The sequence below is a fragment of the Nerophis ophidion genome, linkage group LG26 (genome assembly GCF_033978795.1).
Source record: "Nerophis ophidion isolate RoL-2023_Sa linkage group LG26, RoL_Noph_v1.0, whole genome shotgun sequence".
Lineage (NCBI taxonomy): Eukaryota > Metazoa > Chordata > Actinopteri > Syngnathiformes > Syngnathidae > Nerophis > Nerophis ophidion.
In genome coordinates, this window is record NC_084636.1 from 6,065,225 (window position 1) to 6,086,018 (window position 20,794).

Genomic DNA, 20,794 nt, shown 5'->3' on the forward strand with positions numbered 1-20,794 from the left:
GTGTGTGAATGTGAGTGTGAATGTTGTCTGTCTATCTGTGTTGGCCCTGCGATGAGGTGGCGACTTGTCCAGGGTGTACCCCGCCTTCCGCCCGATTGTAGCTGAGATAGGCGCCAGCGCTCCCCGCGACCACGAAAGGGAATAAGCGGTAGAAAATGGATGGATGGATGGAGTTTGACCAGGCAGTAATTCTAGGCAGGCGCATACTATATACCCGGCGGCAATTCAAGGAAATACGGTATGTTCTGTTTTTTTTTTGACTCCATTAGTTCCTGTTTTTGCGCACCCTGGTTTGTTTTAGTTTCCATGACTACCAATTAGTTTTCACCTGTTATGTGTTTACGACTCACGCACCTGATTTGTCTGGACTCACTCACCTGTCATCATCGCACCTATTTAAGCCTGCAGTTGCCAGGCAGTCAGCCTGGCGACATCACCTTCTACTCACCCTCTTCACACCCTTGCTATCTATGCTGATGATCCATAGCCATATCTCGCTCCAAGGAAGTTATCGTTATTCATGCCATAGTTTTAAAGTTTTGTTTTCATGCCCATAGTTTACGTTATAGAAATAGTTTTGTTTTCAGAGCCAAGTTTTGAACCTCCGCTGTGAGCGCCTTTTTCACCTGTTGTGTGTTCACGACTCACGCACCTGATTTGTCTGGACTCACGCACCTGTCATCACTGCACCTATTTAAGCCTGCAGTTGCCAGGCAGTCAGCCTGGCCACATCACCTTCTACTCACCCTCTTCACACCCTTGCTATCTATGCTGATGATCCATGGCCATATCTCGCTCCAAGGAAGTTATCGTTATTCATGCCATAGTTTTAAAGTTTTGTTTTCATCCCCATAGTTTACGTTATAGAAATAGTTTTGGGCGCCTTTCGTTTGTAACTTTTTTTGAGTCATTAATTAAAAGATGCCCTTACCTTCACGCCATGTCCGTTCCAATCGCTTTGAACCACGAGAAAACAAACCACACCAAAGTCCTCACCTTGACACTAAAAGTAGAGCCTTACTTTTCAGCGCTTTCTATCAGGGAAGCTTGCTTTGTTGGCATTAAAAATTGCAACATTACCCAGAAGCCACTGTGAGCGCTTGTTTCCTTGCCGAATGTTTACGTCTGTAACCAGGCTTGATGTAACAATGGTATGGCACTGTTTGATTTTACTGTACATGGAATTTGATCGGCACCTAATCCCGCAAACCCTATAGGGGTGATGGAAGTATGGGCAGCGCCTGAGAGCTGCGGCCTGCCACCATGGCCCCCCACTCCCCCTCACAGTTGCTAGATATCTCAAAATATACATTGTAATACGTATATGTGCTTTGCTGTGGAATTTTTTTCCAAATCCAGACTGGTAGAATGTATTTTTTTACCTCATTCTCCCCCCAGTGTTTACCTTTTTTCCCCATCGCCTTGTGGCGACCCATCAGCGTTCCTGTTCTGTAACCCTGTACAGTGTTTTTGTGTCTAATCTTGAACGGGTTTGTTCTGAAAACAAAGTTTCTGTGTACAAACGTTTGTACATGTTTGGTAGAATTTGATCGGTACCTAATCCCGCAAACCCCATAGGGGAGATGCAAGGATGGGCAGCGCTTGAGAGCTGCGGCCTGCCACCATGGCTCCCTACTCCCCCCCTATGTTGCTAGACATCTCGAGATGTACGTTGTAATATGTACAAACGTATATGTGCTTTGCTATGGGGTTTTTTTTTCCGAATCCAGACTGGTAGATTGTATTTTTTTACTCATCCTCCCCCCAGTGTTTACCTTTTTTCCCCATCGCCTTGTGGCGACCCATCAGCATTTCTGTTCTGTAACCCTGTACACTATTTGTTAGTCTAAACTTGAACGGGTTTGTTCTGAAAACAAAGTTTCTGTGTACAAACGTTTGTACATGTTTGGTAGAATTTGATCGGTACCTAGACCCGCAAACCCCATAGGGGAGATGGAAGGATGGGCAGCGCCTGAGAGCTGCAGCCTGCCACCATGGCTCCCCACTCCCCCTCTCTGTTGCTTGACATCTCGAGATGTACGTTGTAATATGTACAAATGTATATGTGCTTTGCTATGGAGTTTTTTTCCGAATCCAGACTGGTAGATTGTATTTTTTACTCATCCTCCCCCCGGTGTTTACCTTTTTTCCCCATCGTTTACGGGGCGCCTTCCTTTTCTGTAACCCTGTACACTGTTGGTTTCGTCTAATCTTGAACGGGTTTGTGCTGAAAACAAAGTTTCGTTCTACGTGTGCAATGACAATAAAGACCTATCCTATCCTATGAAATAACCAAATTTGACATCTTACCCTTCCTACCTGACAGTGATGCTAACACGTAGCCACCTGTTGTAAGGCTAAGGGTGGGAACAGGCGCTCTGGTCACATTGGAGTATATCTGAGGCACCATGAAGGTGCAGACTCGTAAAGTCCTGCAAAGGGTTCAGACAAACCTCCATGTGGACTTTCTCCACGGCCTCCCTGCAGCTGGCGGACGCCTGCACCAGACCGTCCTGCAGCAGACTCCCGCTCAGGTAGTCCAGGCTGAGCAGGGCCAGGCGGCACAGGCTCAAAAGTTCTGCGAGGTGGCAGAGCCGAGACTCCTGGTGGTGACCGACCCATTTGAGGATGGCCTCCACACGGGCGCACTCGGAGCGGACTTGTAGTCCCTCGTCGCGCAGGCAGGACGCCAGCCGCTCCTTTTCCTGCAGGAGGAACTCCTCGCCTTGCTGGACGGCCTCAAAGTTCTCCAAGAGAAAAGCCCGCGCTTTGGCCGTCACCTCTGGGCAGCCGTGGATCTCGCCGAACTCCAGGATTCCCAAACAGTTGGTGGCGTCGATCTGGTTCTGGAGGTAGCGGCTGCAAACGGCTCGGACCGTCTGGAACTGCAGCCGGCTGGAGGTCTGGATGAGGCCCTCCACGTTGCTCTGGTTGATGGTCAGCTTGCCCGTGTAGGCGAAGTCCAGCAAGCAAGCCAAAATATCCGGCTCCACGTCGGTAAGCTCCACCCGCGCCGCGATGCTCTCCACGAAGTCGCCCGAGAACATGCAGCAGAAGTAGGAGCTGCAGAGGGCCAGCACGCCGCGGTGGCACGGGAAGTCGCGTCCGCCGGCGCTCAGCGTCACGTCCACCAGTTTGGGCTGGGAGCAGAGCGAGCGCAGGCCCTCCAGGATGCTCTGCGGGTGCGAGGCCAGGCAGAAGTCCAGGTCGTCCACATTGCGCACCATCCTCGGCTTGAACAAACGACTAATCTTTCACCTGCGAAACAAAGTAGGAAATATTGTTGCACGCATTACGCATATACTGTATGTATGTGTACATATGTATATATACATATATATACAGTCGTGGTCAAAAGTTGACATACACTTGTAAAAAACATAATGTCATGGCTGACTTCAGCATTGTCCACACGTTTAAGTCAGGACTTACCACAACACCAGGGGGAGCTCCACAAACCACGTTAAACCCAGATTTCGATCTAACAAAGGTCTTAACTCATTCTCTTTCTATGCCACATCGATGTGGAATGCACTCCCAACAGGTATAAAAGTAAGTGCATCTCTATATTCCTTCAAAACCGCTCTAAAACAACACCTCCAGGCAGCTTCAACACTTTACTAATACCCTCCTCCATTCACATCCCATCTCCCCGGATTATAAACAACTCAAATGTACTTCTAATGTATATACTTGTTCTTATGCTATCTGAACTCACTATGTTCTCTGCTGGCTGTACATATCCTACTAAATAAGACCTACACTTTTTCAATGTCCACATTTCTCTGTTGATGCAATTGTTGATGACTGAAGTTCTGATATCAACCAAAGCTCCTCATCCCACCCCCCGGATTGTAAATAATGTAAATAATTAAATGTACATACTATGATGATTAACTTGTGTGATGACTGTATTATGTTGATAGTATATATTTGTACCATGAATTGATTAACGTGGACCCCGACTTAAACAAGTTGAAAAACTTATTCGGGTGTTACCATTTAGTGGTCAATTGTACGGAATATGTACTGAACTGTGCAATCTACTAATGAAAGTATCAATCAATCAATCAATCAATCAATCAATCAATCAATCAAGGCCATTCTATAACCATCATTCTAGCCCGATTTAGCAATTCCTTTACCACTTTTGACCTGTGTTTGGGGTCCTTGTCCTGTTGGAACACCCAATTGCGCCCGAGACCCAACCTCCAGGCTGATAATTTTAGCTTGTCCTGAAGAATTCGGAGGTAATCCTCCTTTTTCAGAGCCCGGATCAGGGCTACAACACTGTTTTGTTTTTCCTCAAAAGGTGCGAGTGTTCTGCTTTCCAGCAAAATCTTTTTCTCATTCCGTGTCTCCCTCTCTCTCTCTCTCTCTCTCTCTCTCTCTCTCTCTCTCTCTCTTGATCTTCAGCTGTTGCTATTAAAGGCAAGAGGTGATTAGATAACAAGGCCCACCTGGGCCATCCAACTCACCTGTCGCTGTCTTCGAGGCCGGTCCTAGCACACCCACCCTCCACACAGGCCCGGAACATAATACTACTACCTCCATGCTGATGTGATTGGAAACTCAAGACAGCCATGACATTATGTTCTTTACAAGTGTATGTAAACTCTTGACCACAACTGTGTATGTGTTGTAACATCACTGTGTTGATGTTACGCTCGTTTTACAACAGATGGCACAGAACCACGTACATTCTCCATGTACCATGCATGCACCAGTTCCATTGGCAGCAAAACAGGCACAGAGCATAATACTACCACCACCATTCTTGGCGGTAGACATGGTGCTCCTGGCATTAAAGGCCCCATCTTTTGTCCTCTGAACATATTGCTGGGTGTTGTGGCCAAACAGCTCCATTTTTGTTTCATCTGACCTGCGGGCACCAGGTCGTCCGTAAGGACCAGATGAGTCGTCCGCTGTCCTGTTCTAAAAATAGCTCAAATAGCAGCACTTACCAGTGAGCTGCCTCTATTTTTTAAATTGTATTTATTTACTAGCAAGCTGGTCTCGCTTTGCTCAACATTTTTAATTCTAAGAGAGACAAAACTCAAATAGAATTTGAAAATCCAAAGAAATATTTTAAAGACTTGGTCTTCACTTGTTTAAATAAATAAATAAAACATTTTTTACTTTTGCTTCTTATAAGTTTCTGAAAGACAATTTTAGAGAAAAAATATAACCTTAAAAATGATTTTAGGATTTTTCTACACATATATCTTTTTAATTTTTTTAATTCCTTCCTCTTCTTTCCTGACAATTTAAATCAATGTTCAAGTACTTTTTTTTTTATTGTAAAGAATAATAAATACATCCATCCATCCGTCCATTTTCTACCGCTTATTCCCTTTCGGGGTCGCGGGGGGCGCTGGCGCCTATCTCAGCTACAATCGGGCGGAAGGCAGGATACACCCTGGACAAGTCGCCCCCTCATCGCAGGGCCAACACAGATAGACAGACAACATTCACACTCACATTCACATAATAAATACATTTTAATTTAATTCTTCATTTTAGCTTCTGTTTTTTCGAGGAAGAATATTTGTGAAATATTTCTTTAAACTTATTATGATTAAAATTCAAAAATAATATTCTGGCAAATCTAGAAAATCTGTAGATCCATCCATCCATCCATTTTCTACCGCTTATTCCCTTCCAGGGTCGCGGGGGGCGTTGACGCCTATCTCAGCTACAATCGGGCGGAAGGCACGGTACACCCTGGACAAGTCGCCACCTCATCGCAGGGCCAACACAGATAGACAGACAACATTCACACTCACATTCACACACTAGGGCCAATTTAGTGTTGCCAATCAACCTATCCCCAGGTGCATGTCTTTGGAAGTGGGAGGAAGCCGGAGTACCCGGAGGGAACCCACGCATTCACGGGTAGAACATGCAAACTCCACACAGAAAGATCCCGAGCCTGGATTTGAACCCAGGACTGCAGGAACTTCGTATTGTGAGGCAGACGCACTAACCCCTCTTCCACCGTGAATCAAATTAAAATTTAATTTCAGTCTTTTGAATTTCTTTTAAAATTTTTGTAATGGAAAATCTAGAAGAAATAATGATTTGTCTTTGTTAGAAATATAGCTTGGTCCAATTTGTTATATATTCTAACAAAGTGCAGATTGGATTTTAACCTATTTGAAACATGTCATCAAAATTCTAAAATTAATCTTAATCAGGAAAAATTACTAATGATGTTCCATAAATTATTTTTTTTATTTTTTCAAAAAATTCGAATAAGCTAGTTTTTCTCCTCTTTTGTTCGGTTGAATTTAGATTTTTAAAGAGTCGAAATTGAAGATAAACTATGTTTCAAAATTGAATTTTCTTTTTTTTCCGTGTTTTCTCCTCTTTTAAACCGTTCAATTAAGTGTTTTTTTCATCATTTATTCTCGACAAAAAACCTAGAAGGAAAAAAAATGTACGACGGAATGACAGACAGAAATACCCTTTTTTTAAATATATATATTTATCTGTTTCTATATATATTTATTGTGAGAAATCATTAAGATGATCAGTGTTTCCAGAAAGATAAATATCATTAATTATTAATAATAACATAGAGTTAAAGGTAAATTGAGCAAATTGGCTATTTCTGGCAATTTATTTAAGTGTGTATCAAACTGGTAGCCCTTCGCATTAATCAGTACCCAAGAAGTAGCTCTTGCTTTCAAAAAGGTTGCTGACCCCTGGTTTAGCAGGTAAACAGAAGCAGATTGTTATTAGTCGTCTTCACTTTCATAGAAGCTGGGAACCATCTTGTGACGTCTCAGACACAAAATAAACAGATCGCACGCCTCCGAGCGTGTCTGAGTCGAGGAGCGTTTCCCCTCGTAAAAAAAAGAGAAAAGAATGGTAAGTGTAACCGCATGCAAACAAACTCACCGGGGACGCGGCGAGGAGGAAACTGCAACTCATCCTGCGGCTGGCGGCTATTGTGTGTGGCAACATGGAGGAGGCACGCCGGTGCAAAGTCACTGTCACGCTGCAAGGGTTATTTTGGGGGGTGACGCCGGCCTGAAGTCAGATTCCAAACAACCTGCTGCTGCTGTCACACACACACACACACACACACACACACACACACACACACACACACACACACTTTTGTATTTCATACCTTCTTGAGACCTCCGAAATTCGTATTTACAACATTAACAATATATGCATATTACACTGTTAAAAAAAAATCCTATTTTTATGGTTAATTTACTCTAAATTTCTACTGTAATTTTTTTTTTTAAATAGGTTATGAAACTGTAGAATTGGAGACATTATCTGTAAATAAACAAACCGCCTGTTATTTTAAGTAATCCATCCATCCATCCATTTTCTACCGCTTATTCCCTTTCGGGGTCGCGGGGGGCGCTGGCACCTATCTCAGCTACAATCGGGCGGAAGGCGGGGTACACCCTGGACAAGTCGCCACCTCATCGCAGGGCCAACACAGATAGACAGACAACATTCACACACTAGGGCCAATTTTAGTGTTGCCAATCAACCTATCCCCAGGTGCATGTCTTTGGAAGTGGGAGGAAGCCGGAGTACCCGGAGGGAACCCACGCATTCACGGGGAGAACATGCAAACTCCACACAGAAAGATCCAGATCCTGGATTTGAACCCAGGACTGCAGGACCTTCGTATTGTGAGGCAGACGCACTAACCCCTCTGCCACCGTGAAGCCCTATTTTAAGTAATAAGCCAGTAATTACAAACTATGTACATTTCAATTTTTTTTTTACAGAAAAATACCAAATTAATAATACATATAATTTTCTGTTTTCTCAAATTACTTTCAAATTCATGTAAAATTACAGTAATTAACTTTCATTTAATATGTAGCTTGTTATATAAAAGTCTATGTCCATACTAACAATCTAACAGTTTTATATGTAATTTTAAGGAAAATCTTATTTTTTTAATATATATGTGTATTTTTATATCCAAGTTGAAAAATATTTGTAGCCTGTTATGGAAATGTTTATGCTCATACTAACAATTTAACATTTTTTTCTGTGATATGACACAAGACATACTTGATCAACAGCCAACAGCCATACAAGTCACACTGACGATGGCTGTACGATGCGCCACATTGTGAACCCACACCAAACAAGAATGACAAACACATTTCGGGTACAACATCTTCACCGTAACACAAAATAAACACAAAAGAACAAATACCCAGAATGCCATGCAGTGCTACTCTTCCGGGCTACACCCCCGCAACCACCAAACCCCGCCCACCTCAACCGACGCACAGAGGGGGGCACTGATGTGGGGTGGTGGCGGGAGTGTAGCCCGGAAGAGTAGCACTGCATGGCATTCTGGGTATTTGTTATTTTGTGTTTATTTTGTGTTACGGTGAAGATGTTCTCCCGAAATGTGTTTGTCATTCTTGTTTGGTGTGGGTTCACAATGTGGCGCATATTTGTGTTAAATTTGTTTGTACAGCCACCGTCAGTGTGACTTGTATGGCTGTTGGCTGCTGATCAAGTATGTCTTGCAGTCACTATTGTATGTTCAACAAAGCCTTGCACATCATGCCTCTCATTCGGCGAGCTGATTAATTGGTGAATGAGCAATCGCGACAAAGGGTCACCAGTGGCCCCCAGGTAAAACCCCGGATCTTATAAATTCAGAAAAAAATCTGTAAAATGACAGTTCTGTGGAACTGCCAGCATTGTCACTTCATTAAAGGTGGTTGATTGTAATAATTTGAAAAAACTCTGTAGAATAAAGGTATTTTTCTGCAGAACTGTTTGCATCGTCACTTTATTAAAAGCGGTTGATCTTCATAATTTAGTAAAAATCTGTAAAATTACGATATTTTTCCGCAAAACGTTTCATGAAAATTTATGCAAACATAAGGTTTTTGATCATTATTTGGTTTACAGTGTTTTACTTTGATTTTATGGTTTTCGTTTGGCAGTCGTCGCTGCCAGTAGATGACCGTTTTTTTACAGAATTTTTTTTTTTACAGTGTATGCCAGGGGTCGGCAACCTAAAATGTTGAAAGCAATATTGCAGTGTTTTTCAACCTTTTTTGAGTCAAGGCACATTTTTTTCGTAACAAAAATGCGGAGGCACACCACCAGCAGAAAATGTTTAAAAAAAATGAAACTCCACCAGGTTGTCGTGCCTTATTTTGAGTTTGTTGTTGTTTCCTGTGGGTAGTGCTTTATTTCCTGTTTTGCGCTGTTATTTTGGTGACGTTTCCTGTTTTGTTGGTGTTCTCCAGTAGCAGCTTCACGACATTGTTGATTGTCATGCAGAGGTGGGTAGTAACGCGCCACATTTACTCCGTTACATCTACTTGAGTAACTTTTGGGATAAATTGTACTTCTAAGAGTAGTTTTTATGCAACATATTTTTACTTTTACTTGAGTATATTTATAGAGAAGAAACGCTACTTTTACTCCGCTCCGTTTATCTGCAATCAGGTCGCTACTCGCAACTTTTTTTTTTTATCGATCTGTTAATGCACGTTTTGTTTGTTTTGATTTTGTCAGACACGCATTCAAAGTAGGAACTATGCATGCCTGCGTTTCACCAATCAAATGCAGTCACTGGTGACGTTGGACCAATCAAACAAAACCAGGCGGTCACGTGACCGTCACACGTCGAATCCGACCTAAAAAGTTGAAAAACTTATTGGGGTGTTACCATTTAGTGGTCAATTGTTCTAAATATGTACTGTACTGTGCAATCTACTAATACAAGTTTCAATCAATCAAAAGTGTTAAGGAAAAAAGACACTTTTTATTTCAACCGTACTTCCCGTCAAAAGCCTAAAGACTGATCGCACAGTTCCTGTCTTCACAATAAAAGCGCCGTTCCATTGCGCCTGCGTTAACAAAATAAGAGTCTCCGAAAGCTAGCGCAAACAAACTAGCAAGCTACGGAGTTTGCCGCCAATGTATTTCTTGAAAAGTGTATAAAAACTAATATGGAAGCTGGACAAATAAGATGCCAAAAACCAACGACTTTCATGTGGTATTAGACAGGAAGGAGGAACTTTTTTTCTCCTCCATTTGAAAACGTGGACGTTATCATCACTATACTGTCTGATTCCAATCAATGCAAGTCATCAGAATCAGGTAATACACCAACTTATATTCTTGTCTTCATGAAAGATAGGAATATATATGTTAAACATGCATGTATATTCATTAAAACACCTTTAACATGTCAACAAAAGCGGCAAAATAAATAAATATAAATTATATACTGTATGTATAAAGGTGTATATATATATATATATACCTATATATATATATATATATATATATATATATATATATATATGATATGTGTGTATGTATATATGAGGTAGATCACCTCGACTGTCATTTATTAAGTAATTGATTAACGTTGAAAACTTATTGGGGTGTTACCATTTAGTGGTCAATTGTACGGAATATGTACTGTACTGTGCAATCTACTAATACAAGTTTCAATCAATCAATCAATGCCTACTGAGCCTATGGTGCTGTTAAGTTAGTGTGGCTCAATGTGCCTTAATATGTTTTATTTTAATGTACTATTATTTAATATTTAATATTGTTTTAGTTGCTTAAGAGATATTCCTGGCTCTGAATTTGCTCATTGCTGATTTTATGTATTTGTGCATTATTTGTTGCCGGAATCATTAAACAAAGAGGTTACTCATCAGTTACTCAGTACTTGAGTCGTTTTTTCACAACATACTTTTTACTTTTACTTAAGTAAATATTTGGGTGACTACTCCTTACTTTTACTTGAGTAATAAATCTCTAAAGTAACTGTACTCTTACTTGAGTACAATTTCTGGCTACTCTACCCACCTCTGTTGTCATGTCATGTGCAGATGTGTGGACGCCGTCTTTACTCCACACGCTGTAAGTTTTTGCTGTCGTCCAGCATTCTGTTTTTGTTGACTTTGTAGCCAGTTCAGTTTTACTTTTGTTTTACATAGCCATCACTATGCTTTAGTGCATTTTCCTAGCGGGACTTAGCTTTTGTTAATTTTTGGTTTAAGCGTTACATACCTTTTTACCTGCACGCTGTCTCCCGCTTTGCTCTGCATATTGGGATCACGACAAACCATCCTCGACGTGTTCCGACTTCTACAAAGCAATGAACTACCTGCTGCCACCTACTGCTATGGAGTATAACAATATCACCCTGCCTAGCTCTACACAGCACAGGCACTAGATAACGGCACATTATTATGATTATTGATTTGCAAAAAATATATTTTTGGACCAATTAGGTAAAGTTGTTTAATTTCCCAGGGCACACCAGACAATATCTCACGGCGCGGCACAGTGGTTGAAAATCACTGCCATATTGGACCAAAAATACAAAAACAAATAGGTCTGGAGCCGCAAAAAAATAAAAGCCACATTACATACAGATAGTGTGTCATGAGATATAAATTGAATTAAGAGGACTTTAAAGAAACCAAATGAGCTCAAATATAGCTACAAATGAGGCATAATGATGCAATATAGCTAGCCTAAATAGCATGTTAGCATCGATTAGCTTGCAGTCATGCAGTGACCAAATATGTCTGATTAGCACTCCACTCAAGACAGTAACGTCAACAAAACTCACCTTTGTGGAGTCACGCACAACGTTAAAAGTTTGGTGGACAAAATGAGACAGAAAAAGAAGTGGTATAAAACGCGTCTTAGAAAGTCGGAGAAAGTTGTACATGTAAACAAACTAGGGTGAGTTCAAGGACCGCCAAAATTAGTAGGAGAAAACGGTGCTTGCCAAATACTCGAATCAGTGAAGCATGTTTAATACAAACAGTGTGCTTTATAACAATTAGGGAGGTTTGTGTCATGTTTGTCCTTCAACAGAAACCATATTAAAACAAAAAATATATTTTTTATATTTTTTCCCCCCTCATCTTTTTCCATTTTTCATACATTTTTTAAAAAGTTCCAGAGAACCACTAGGGTGGCGCTAAAGAGCCACAGGTTGCCGACCGCCGTACTTATTATGCAAATATTTTTTTAAAATTGTGAAAAATTAGTTGGAATTTCATATCTGAGGTCACAATTTCACAAGTAAATCTTTGGCAGTATTATAATAAAAATCGTAATTTTACTCAACGTAAGTCAAAATGTTCCAAAAAAAACTGAACATGTGTGCAATATTATGATGAAAGTTGGAATTTTACTCAATAACAGTCGCAATCTTACAAGAAAAGCTTAAAATTTTTGTAAATTTTATGAAAAGAGTTGTAACTTTACTCAACAAATTCACAACTTTATAAGAACACAATAACATTTTGGCAATATTATAATAATGAGCGGGATTTTGCTCGGCAAAATTATGACAAAAGTCATCACTATTTGACAAGAACAACAACAAAAATTGGCAATATTGTGATAAAAGTCAGAATTTTATATGACAAATGTCACCGTTTTGCATTTAAAAAAAGTTATAATTTTAGGAGAGAATATTGCAATATTACAGAAACAGGAAGAATATAAGAAATTTTTCCCAATTTTATAAGAAAAAAGTCGACACATTGTGAGGAAAAGACTGCTATTAGGTATTTTTTAAATTATTATTGTTATTATTTTTATTTTATTTACTTCAAGTTATTAGGTTGCCGACCCCCGTACTTATTATGCAAATATAAAAAAAAATTTGTGAAAAATTATTTGGAATTTCATATCTAAGGTCACAATTTCACAAGAAAATCTTTGGCAGTATTATAATAAAAATCGTAATTTTACTCAACGTAAGTCAATATGTTCCAAAAAAAACTGAACATGTGTGCAATATTATGATAAAAGTTGGAATTTTACTCAATAACAGTCGCAATTTTACAAGAAAAGCTTAACATTTTTGTAAATTTTATGAAAAGAGTTGTAACTTTACTCAACAAAATCACAATTTTATTAGAAAACATTAACATTTTAGCAATATTAAAATAAAAATCGGGATTTTGCTCAGTAAAATTATGACAAAAGTCATAATTTTCCTCAAAAAATGTCACTATTTGACAAGAAGAACAACAAAACTTGGCAATATTGTGATAAAAGTCAGAATTTTATATGACAAATGTCACCGTTTTGCATTAAAAAAAAAGTTATCATTTTAGGAGAGAATATTACAATATTACAGAAACAGGAAGAATATTAGAAATTTTTCCCAATTTTATAAGAAAAAAGTTGACATATTGTGAGAAAAAGAGTGCTTTTAGTTCATTTTTAAATGATTATTGTTATTATTTTTATTTTTATTTACTTCAAGTTATTAGGTTGCCGACCCCCGTACTTATTATGCAAATATAAACAAAAATTGTGAAAAATTAGTTGGAATTTCATATCTAAGGTCACAATTTCACAAGAAAATCTGTGGCAGTATTATAATAAAAATCGTAATTTTACTCAACGTAAGTCAAAATGTTCCAAGAAAAACTGAACATGTGTGCAATATTATGATAAAAGTTTGAATTTTACTCAATAATAGTCGCAATTTTACAAAAAAAACTTACATTTTTTGTAAATTTTATGAAAAGAGTTGTAACTTTACTGAGCAAATTCACAATTTTATAAGAACACATTAACATTTTGGCAAAATCATAATAAAAATCTGGATTTTGCTCGGCAAAATTATGACAAAATTCATAATTTTCCTCAAAAAATGTCACTATTTGACAAGAAGAACAACAAAAATTGGCAATATTGTGATAAAAGTCAAAATTTTATATGACAAATGTCACCGTTGTGCATTTAAAAAAAAGTTATCATTTTAGGAGAGAATATTACAATATTACAGAAACAGGAAGACTATTAGAAAATTTTTCCAAATTTTATAAGAAAAAAGTTGACACATTGTGAGAAAAAGACTGCTTTTAGTTCATTTTTTAATTATTATTGTTATTATTTTTCTTTTTATTTACTTCAAGTTATTAGGTTGCCGACCCCCGTACTTATTATGCAAATATTTAAAAAAATTGTGAAAAATTAGTTGGAATTTCATATCTAAGGTCACAATTTCACAAGAAAATCTGTGGCAGTATTATAATAAAAATCGAAATTTTACTCAACGTAAGTCAAAATGTTCCAAGAAAAACTGAACATGTGTGCAATATTATGATAAAAGTTGGAATTTTACTCAATAATAGTCGCAATTTTACAAAAAAAGCTTACATTTTTTGTAAATTTTATGAAAAGAGTTGTAACTTTACTCAACAAATTCACAATTTTATAAGAACACATTAACATTTTGGCAATATTAGAATAAAAAGCAGGATTTTGCTCGGCAAAATTATGACAAAAGTCATCATTATTTGACAAGAACAACAACAAAAATTGGCGATATTGTGATAAAAGTCAGAATTTTATATGACAAATGTCACCGTTTTGCATTTAAAAAAAAGTTATCATGTTAGGAGAGAATATTGCAATATTACAGAAACAGGAAGAATATTTGACATTTTTCCCAATTTTATAAGAAAAAAGTCGACACATTGTGAGAAAAAGACTGCTTTTAGGTATTTTTTAAATTATTATTGTTATTATTTTTATTTTTATTTACTTCAAGTTATTAGGTTGCCGACCCCCGTACTTATTATGCAAATATAAAAAAAAATTTGTGAAAAATTATTTGGAATTTCATATCTAAGGTCACAATTTCACAAGAAAATCTTTGGCAGTATTATAATAAAAATCGTAATTTTACTCAACGTAAGTCAATATGTTCCAAAAATAACTGAACATGTGTGCAATATTATGATAAAAGTTGGAATTTTACTCAATAACAGTCGCAATTTTACAAGAAAAGCTTACATTTTTGTAAATTTTATGAAAAGAGTTGTAACTTTACTCAACAAATTCACAACTTTATAAGAACACATTAACATTTTGGCAATATTTTAATAAAAATCGGGATTTTGCTCGACAAAATTATGACAAAAGTCATAATTTTCCTCAAAAAAAGGCCACTATTTGACTAGAACAACAGAAATTGGCAATATTGTGATAAAAGTCTGACTTTTATATGACAAATGTCACCGTTTTGCATTAAAAAAAATTATCATGTTAGGAGAGAATATTGCAATATTACAGAAACAGGAAGAATATGAGAAATGTTTCCAATTTTATAAGAAAAAAGTCGACACATTGTGAGAAAAAGAGTGCTTTTAGTTCATTTTTTAATTATTATTGTTATTATTTTTATTTGTATTTACTTCAAGTTATTAGGTTGCCGACCCCCGTACTTATTATGCAAATATAAAAAAAAATTGTGAAAAATTAGTTGGAATTTCATATCTAAGGTCACAATTTCACAAGTAAATCTTTGGCAGTGTTATAATAAAAATCGAAATTTTACTCAACGTAAGTCAAAATGTTCCAAAAAAAACTGAACATGTGTGCAATTTTATGATGAAAGTTGGAATTTTACTCAATAACAGTCGCAATTTTACAAGAAAAGCTTAACATTTTTGTAAATTTTATGAAAAGAGTTGTAACTTTACTCAACAAAATCACAATTTTATTAGAAAACATTAACATTTTAGCAATATTAAAATAAAAATCGGGATTTTGCTCAGTAAAATTATGACAAAAGTCATAATTTTCCTCAAAAAATGTCACTATTTGACAAGAAGAACAACAAAACTTGGCAATATTGTGATAAAAGTCAGAATTTTATATGACAAATGTCACCATTTTGCATTAAAAAAAAAGTTATCATTTTAGGAGAGAATATTACAATATTACAGAAACAGGAAGAATATTAGAAATTTTTCCCAATTTTATAAGAAAAAAGTTGACATATTGTGAGAAAAAGAGTGCTTTTAGTTCATTTTTAAATGATTATTGTTATTATTTTTATTTTTATTTACTTCAAGTTATTAGGTTGCCGACCCCCGTACTTATTATGCAAATATAAACAAAAATTGTGAAAAATTAGTTGGAATTTCATATCTAAGGTCACAATTTCACAAGAAAATCTGTGGCAGTATTATAATAAAAATCGTAATTTTACTCAACGTAAGTCAAAATGTTCCAAGAAAAACTGAACATGTGTGCAATATTATGATAAAAGTTGGAATTTTACTCAATAACAGTCGCAATTTTACAAGAAAAGCTTAACATTTTTGTAAATTTTATGAAAAGAGTTGTAACTTTACTCAACAAATTCACAATTTTATAAGAACACATTAACATTTTGGCAAAATTATAATAAAAGTCTGGATTTTGCTCTGCAAAATTATGACAAAATTCATAATTTTCCTCAAAAAATGTCACTATTTGACAAGAAGAACAACAAAAATTGGCAATATTGTGATAAAAGTCAAAATTTTATATGACAAATGTCACCGTTTTGCATTAAAAAAAAGTTATCATTTTAGGAGAGAATATTGCAATATTAGAGAAACAGGAAGAATATTACAAAATTTTCCAAATTTTATAAGAAAAAAGTCGACACATTGTGAGAAAAAGACTGCTTTTAGTTCATTTTTAAATGATTATTGTTATTATTTTTATTTTTATTTACTTCAAGTTATTAGGTTGCCGACCCCCGTACTTATTATGCAAATATAAACAAAAATTGTGAAAAATTAGTTGGAATTTCATATCTAAGGTCACAATTTCACAAGAAAATCTGTGGCAGTATTATAATAAAAATCGTAATTTTACTCAACGTAAGTCAATATGTTCCAAAAAAAACTGAACATGTGTGCAATATTATGATAAAAGTTGGAATTTTACTCAATAACAGTCGCAATCTTACAAGAAAAGCTTAACATTTTTGTAAATGTTATGATAAGAGTTGTAACTTTACTCAACAAATTCACAATTTTATAAGAACACATTAACATTTTGGAAATATTATAATAAATATTGGGATTTTGCTCGGCAAAATTATGACAAAAGTCATCACTATTTGACATGAACAACAACAAAAATTGACAATATTGTGATAAAAGTCTGAATTTTATTTGGCAAATGTCACCGTTTGCATTAAAAAAAAAGTTATCATTTTGGGAGAGAATATTGCAATATTACAGAAACAGGAAGAATATGAGAAATTTTTCCCAATTTTATAAGAAAAAAGTCCACACATTGTGAGAAAAAGAGTGCTTTTAGTTCATTTTTTTATTATTATTGTTATTATTTTTATTTACTTCAAGTTATTACAGTATATCTGTATATACATGTATATATATTTTATTTTTTTCTTTTTTTTTTTAAATTTTTGTAAAAGGGGCGCATTTCAATTTCTTACACACACTTGTCATTTCATATGTTGACCAGAGGGGGATTTATGTCATCACTTGTTCACACCTCCTCATATGGATAATACTTTTCCTTCTTCATGTCTCAAAAAGGCTACAAATACAAGAACACACACACACACACACACACACACACACACACACACACACACACACACACACACACACACACACACACACACACACACACACACACACACACATAGCAGGCCAGCTCATATGACAACGTTTCAACAAGCAGAGAGACGCCAGCTCGTTTGTTGAGGTGTACACGTAAATAGCGTGAAGAGATTTATTGTGTTCACCATTTGAGCTTTGGCAAGCGCCTTAAAGAAGAAACAATACTGCGAAATGCTGTCTATCAAAAGCATGCTAACATTAGCATGCCAACATATATATATATATATATATATATTTATGTATATATATATATATATATATATATATATATATATATACATATATATATATATACATATATATATATATGTATATATATATATATATATATATATATATATATATATATATATATATATATATATATATATATATATATATATATATATATATATATATATAGCCATTTTACTTTGGAACCAAAATCTCTAGATCGGGGGTCGGCAACCCAAAATGTTAAAAGTGCCATATTGGACCAAAAATACAAAAACAAATCTGTCGGGAGCCGCAAACGATTAAAAGCCATATTACATAGAGATAGTGTGTCATGAGCTATGAATTGAATTGAGAGGACTTAAAGGAAACTAAATGAGTTCAAATATAGCTACAAATGAGGCATAATGATGCAATATAGTTAGCCTAAATAGCATATTAGCATCGATTAGCTTGCAGTCGTGAAGTGACCAAATATTTCAAGACAGAAACATCAACAAAACTCACCTTTGTGCATTAATGCACAACGTTATAGGTGTGGTGGGCAAAATGAGACGGAAAAAGAAGTGGCATAAAACGCGTCCTAGAAAGTCGGAGAAAGTTGCACACGTAAACAAGCCACAATGAGTTCAAGGAGCGCTAAAATTAGTAGGACAAAACGACGCTCGCCATATACTCGAATCAGTGAAGCATGTTTGATATAAACTGTGTGCTTTATAATAATTAGGGAGCTTTGTGTCATGTTTGTCCTCATGCAGAAACTATACTAAAACAAAAAACGTATGGTTTTCACCAACATTTTTTCAATTTTTCATACATTTTTGAAAAAGCTCCAGAGAGTCACTAGGGCGGCGCTAAAGAGCCGCTGGTTGCCGACCCCTGATATAGATCAACCTTGGATTTATTTATTATTTATAAGCTTCGTTTAATGTTGTGTTTTTGGTATGTTTTGTCATATGCCTTTTGTCCGTTTTTTTTTAGGTTTTAAAAGTGGAATATTTGATGTGATTAGAGGCTTCACTCGGTCAATAGTTCATCACATTGATAAATAAATGATAAATGGGATGTACTTGTATAGCGCTTTTCTACCTTCAAGGTACTCAAAGCTTTGACACTACTTCCACATTTACCCATTCACACACACATTCACACACTGATGGAGGGAGCTGCCATGCAAGGCGCCAACCAGCACACATCAGGAGCAAGGGTGAAGTGTCTTGCTCAGGACACAACGGACGTGACGAGGTTGGTACTAGGTGGGAATTGAACCAGGGACGCTCGGGTTGCGCACGGCCACTCTCCCCACTGCGCCACGCCGATTTTGATTCATTATTATTTTTTAACAAATGAGTTTAGAAAAAAATCATCCACAATAATTCTTGGGGGGTCTAAAAGTGTCACACTGTGCGGACCTCATATATGTACATGTATGTGTGTATATATATATATATACACACACATATATATATATATATATATATATATATATATATATATATATATATATATATATATATATATATATATATATACATACATATATATATATATATATATACATATATATATATATACATATACATGTATGTGTGTATGTGTATATATATATGTATATATATATATATATATATATATATATATATATATATATATATATATATATATATATATATATATATATATATATATATAAAGAGAGACAGTTTTATGAAGCAAGCATTATTTTGCAAAATACTTTGGGTGAATATTTTCATATATATATACATATACATGTATGTGTGTATGTGTATATATATATATATATATATATATATATATATGTACACTTTTTTTTTACTTTGAAACCAAAATCTCTAGATCAACTTCACATTCATTTGTTATTTATAAGCTTCTTTTCATGTTTTTTTTTTTTTGTTTCATGCTTTTTGTCAGTTGTTTTTTTATGGCAAACACAAAATTTGCAATGAAAAAACATTTCAAATTGAAATATTTCATGTGATATACACATACATATATACATACATTCATACATACACACATATATATATATATGAGTATATGTATGTATATATATGTATGTGTATATATATATATATATATATATATATATATATATATATATATATAAAGAGAGAGGGTTTTATGAAACAAGCATTATTTTGTGAAATACTTTGGGTGAATATTTTCATATATATATATATACATCTATGTGTATATATATGTATATATATATACAGTATATATATATACATATATATACGCATATATATATACATATATATATATATATATATACATATATATATATGTACAAATATTTTTTTTAAAACTTTGAAACCAAAATCTCTAGATGAACTTCACATTTATTTGTTATTTATTAGCTTCTTTTCATGTTTTTTTTGTTTTATGCCTTTTGTCCGTTGTTTTTTTTTATGGCAAGCACAAAATTTGTGATATTTTCCCCCCAAAAAATATTTCTAATTGAAATGTTTGATGTGATTGGAGGCTTGAATAGGTCAGTAATTCATAATAACATTGATTTTGATTCATTATTATTATTTTTTGATTAATGACAGTTTTAAAGGAACAAAACATTTGTCATCAGAACCCAATGTTATTAAAAAAAAAAAAAAAAGGATTGATTTTGAATGGAGAATCGTTTTGTATGGATTCTGGTGTGGTGCAGCCCTACTGTTGATGTCATGTTTGTGTACAGTAAGTATGGATGCATGACTACTTTTGACGCTCTCAACCATACAAAGTACTTCAGTTATTAAATGCATGAAGAAGTGATTACATAATGTGATATTGTGCAGAGTAAATAGAGCTGTCCAAACTGTCATGAGTCTAATAAGGAATCTTACATTCTTTTTAAGTCTTTCAAGTTAGACGTTGCTTTTTGTCGCCATCTAGTGCACAACATGAGTTAATCAGGTCAAGTACCTTTTATTTATGCTCCAAGTACACTGACGTTCGCAGCATTTACTTATACAGCCTAATGCAAACAACCTTCCCTGATCATGGTGCAAAAACCAACAAAACAACCAATCAACACAACACAACTTTGTGGTTATTTAAAAAAAAAAAAAAAACATCCATTCACCATAAAAAAAATAAATAAAACGACA

General features: G+C 35.4%; 1 protein-coding gene across 2 annotated transcripts in view; it reads right to left on the reverse strand.

Moving 5' to 3' along the window:
* Positions 1-11,725, reverse strand: part of klhl30 (kelch-like family member 30) — a 32,262-nt gene extending 20,537 nt beyond the window's left edge. The window contains exons 1-3 of one of the 2 annotated variants that reach the window (XM_061887927.1): positions 11,618-11,725; positions 6,904-7,063; positions 2,454-3,258 (exon numbers count right to left, since the gene is read on the reverse strand). In XM_061887927.1, coding sequence (XP_061743911.1) covers positions 2,454-3,227 — 774 coding nt within the window. In that variant the 5' untranslated portion in view covers positions 3,228-3,258; positions 6,904-7,063; positions 11,618-11,725. Of the gene's footprint in view, positions 1-2,453; positions 3,259-6,903; positions 7,067-11,617 lie in introns of both variants that reach the window. The other variant, XM_061887926.1, reaches the window with a different exon arrangement.
* Positions 11,726-20,794: the final 9,069 nt, after the last annotated feature.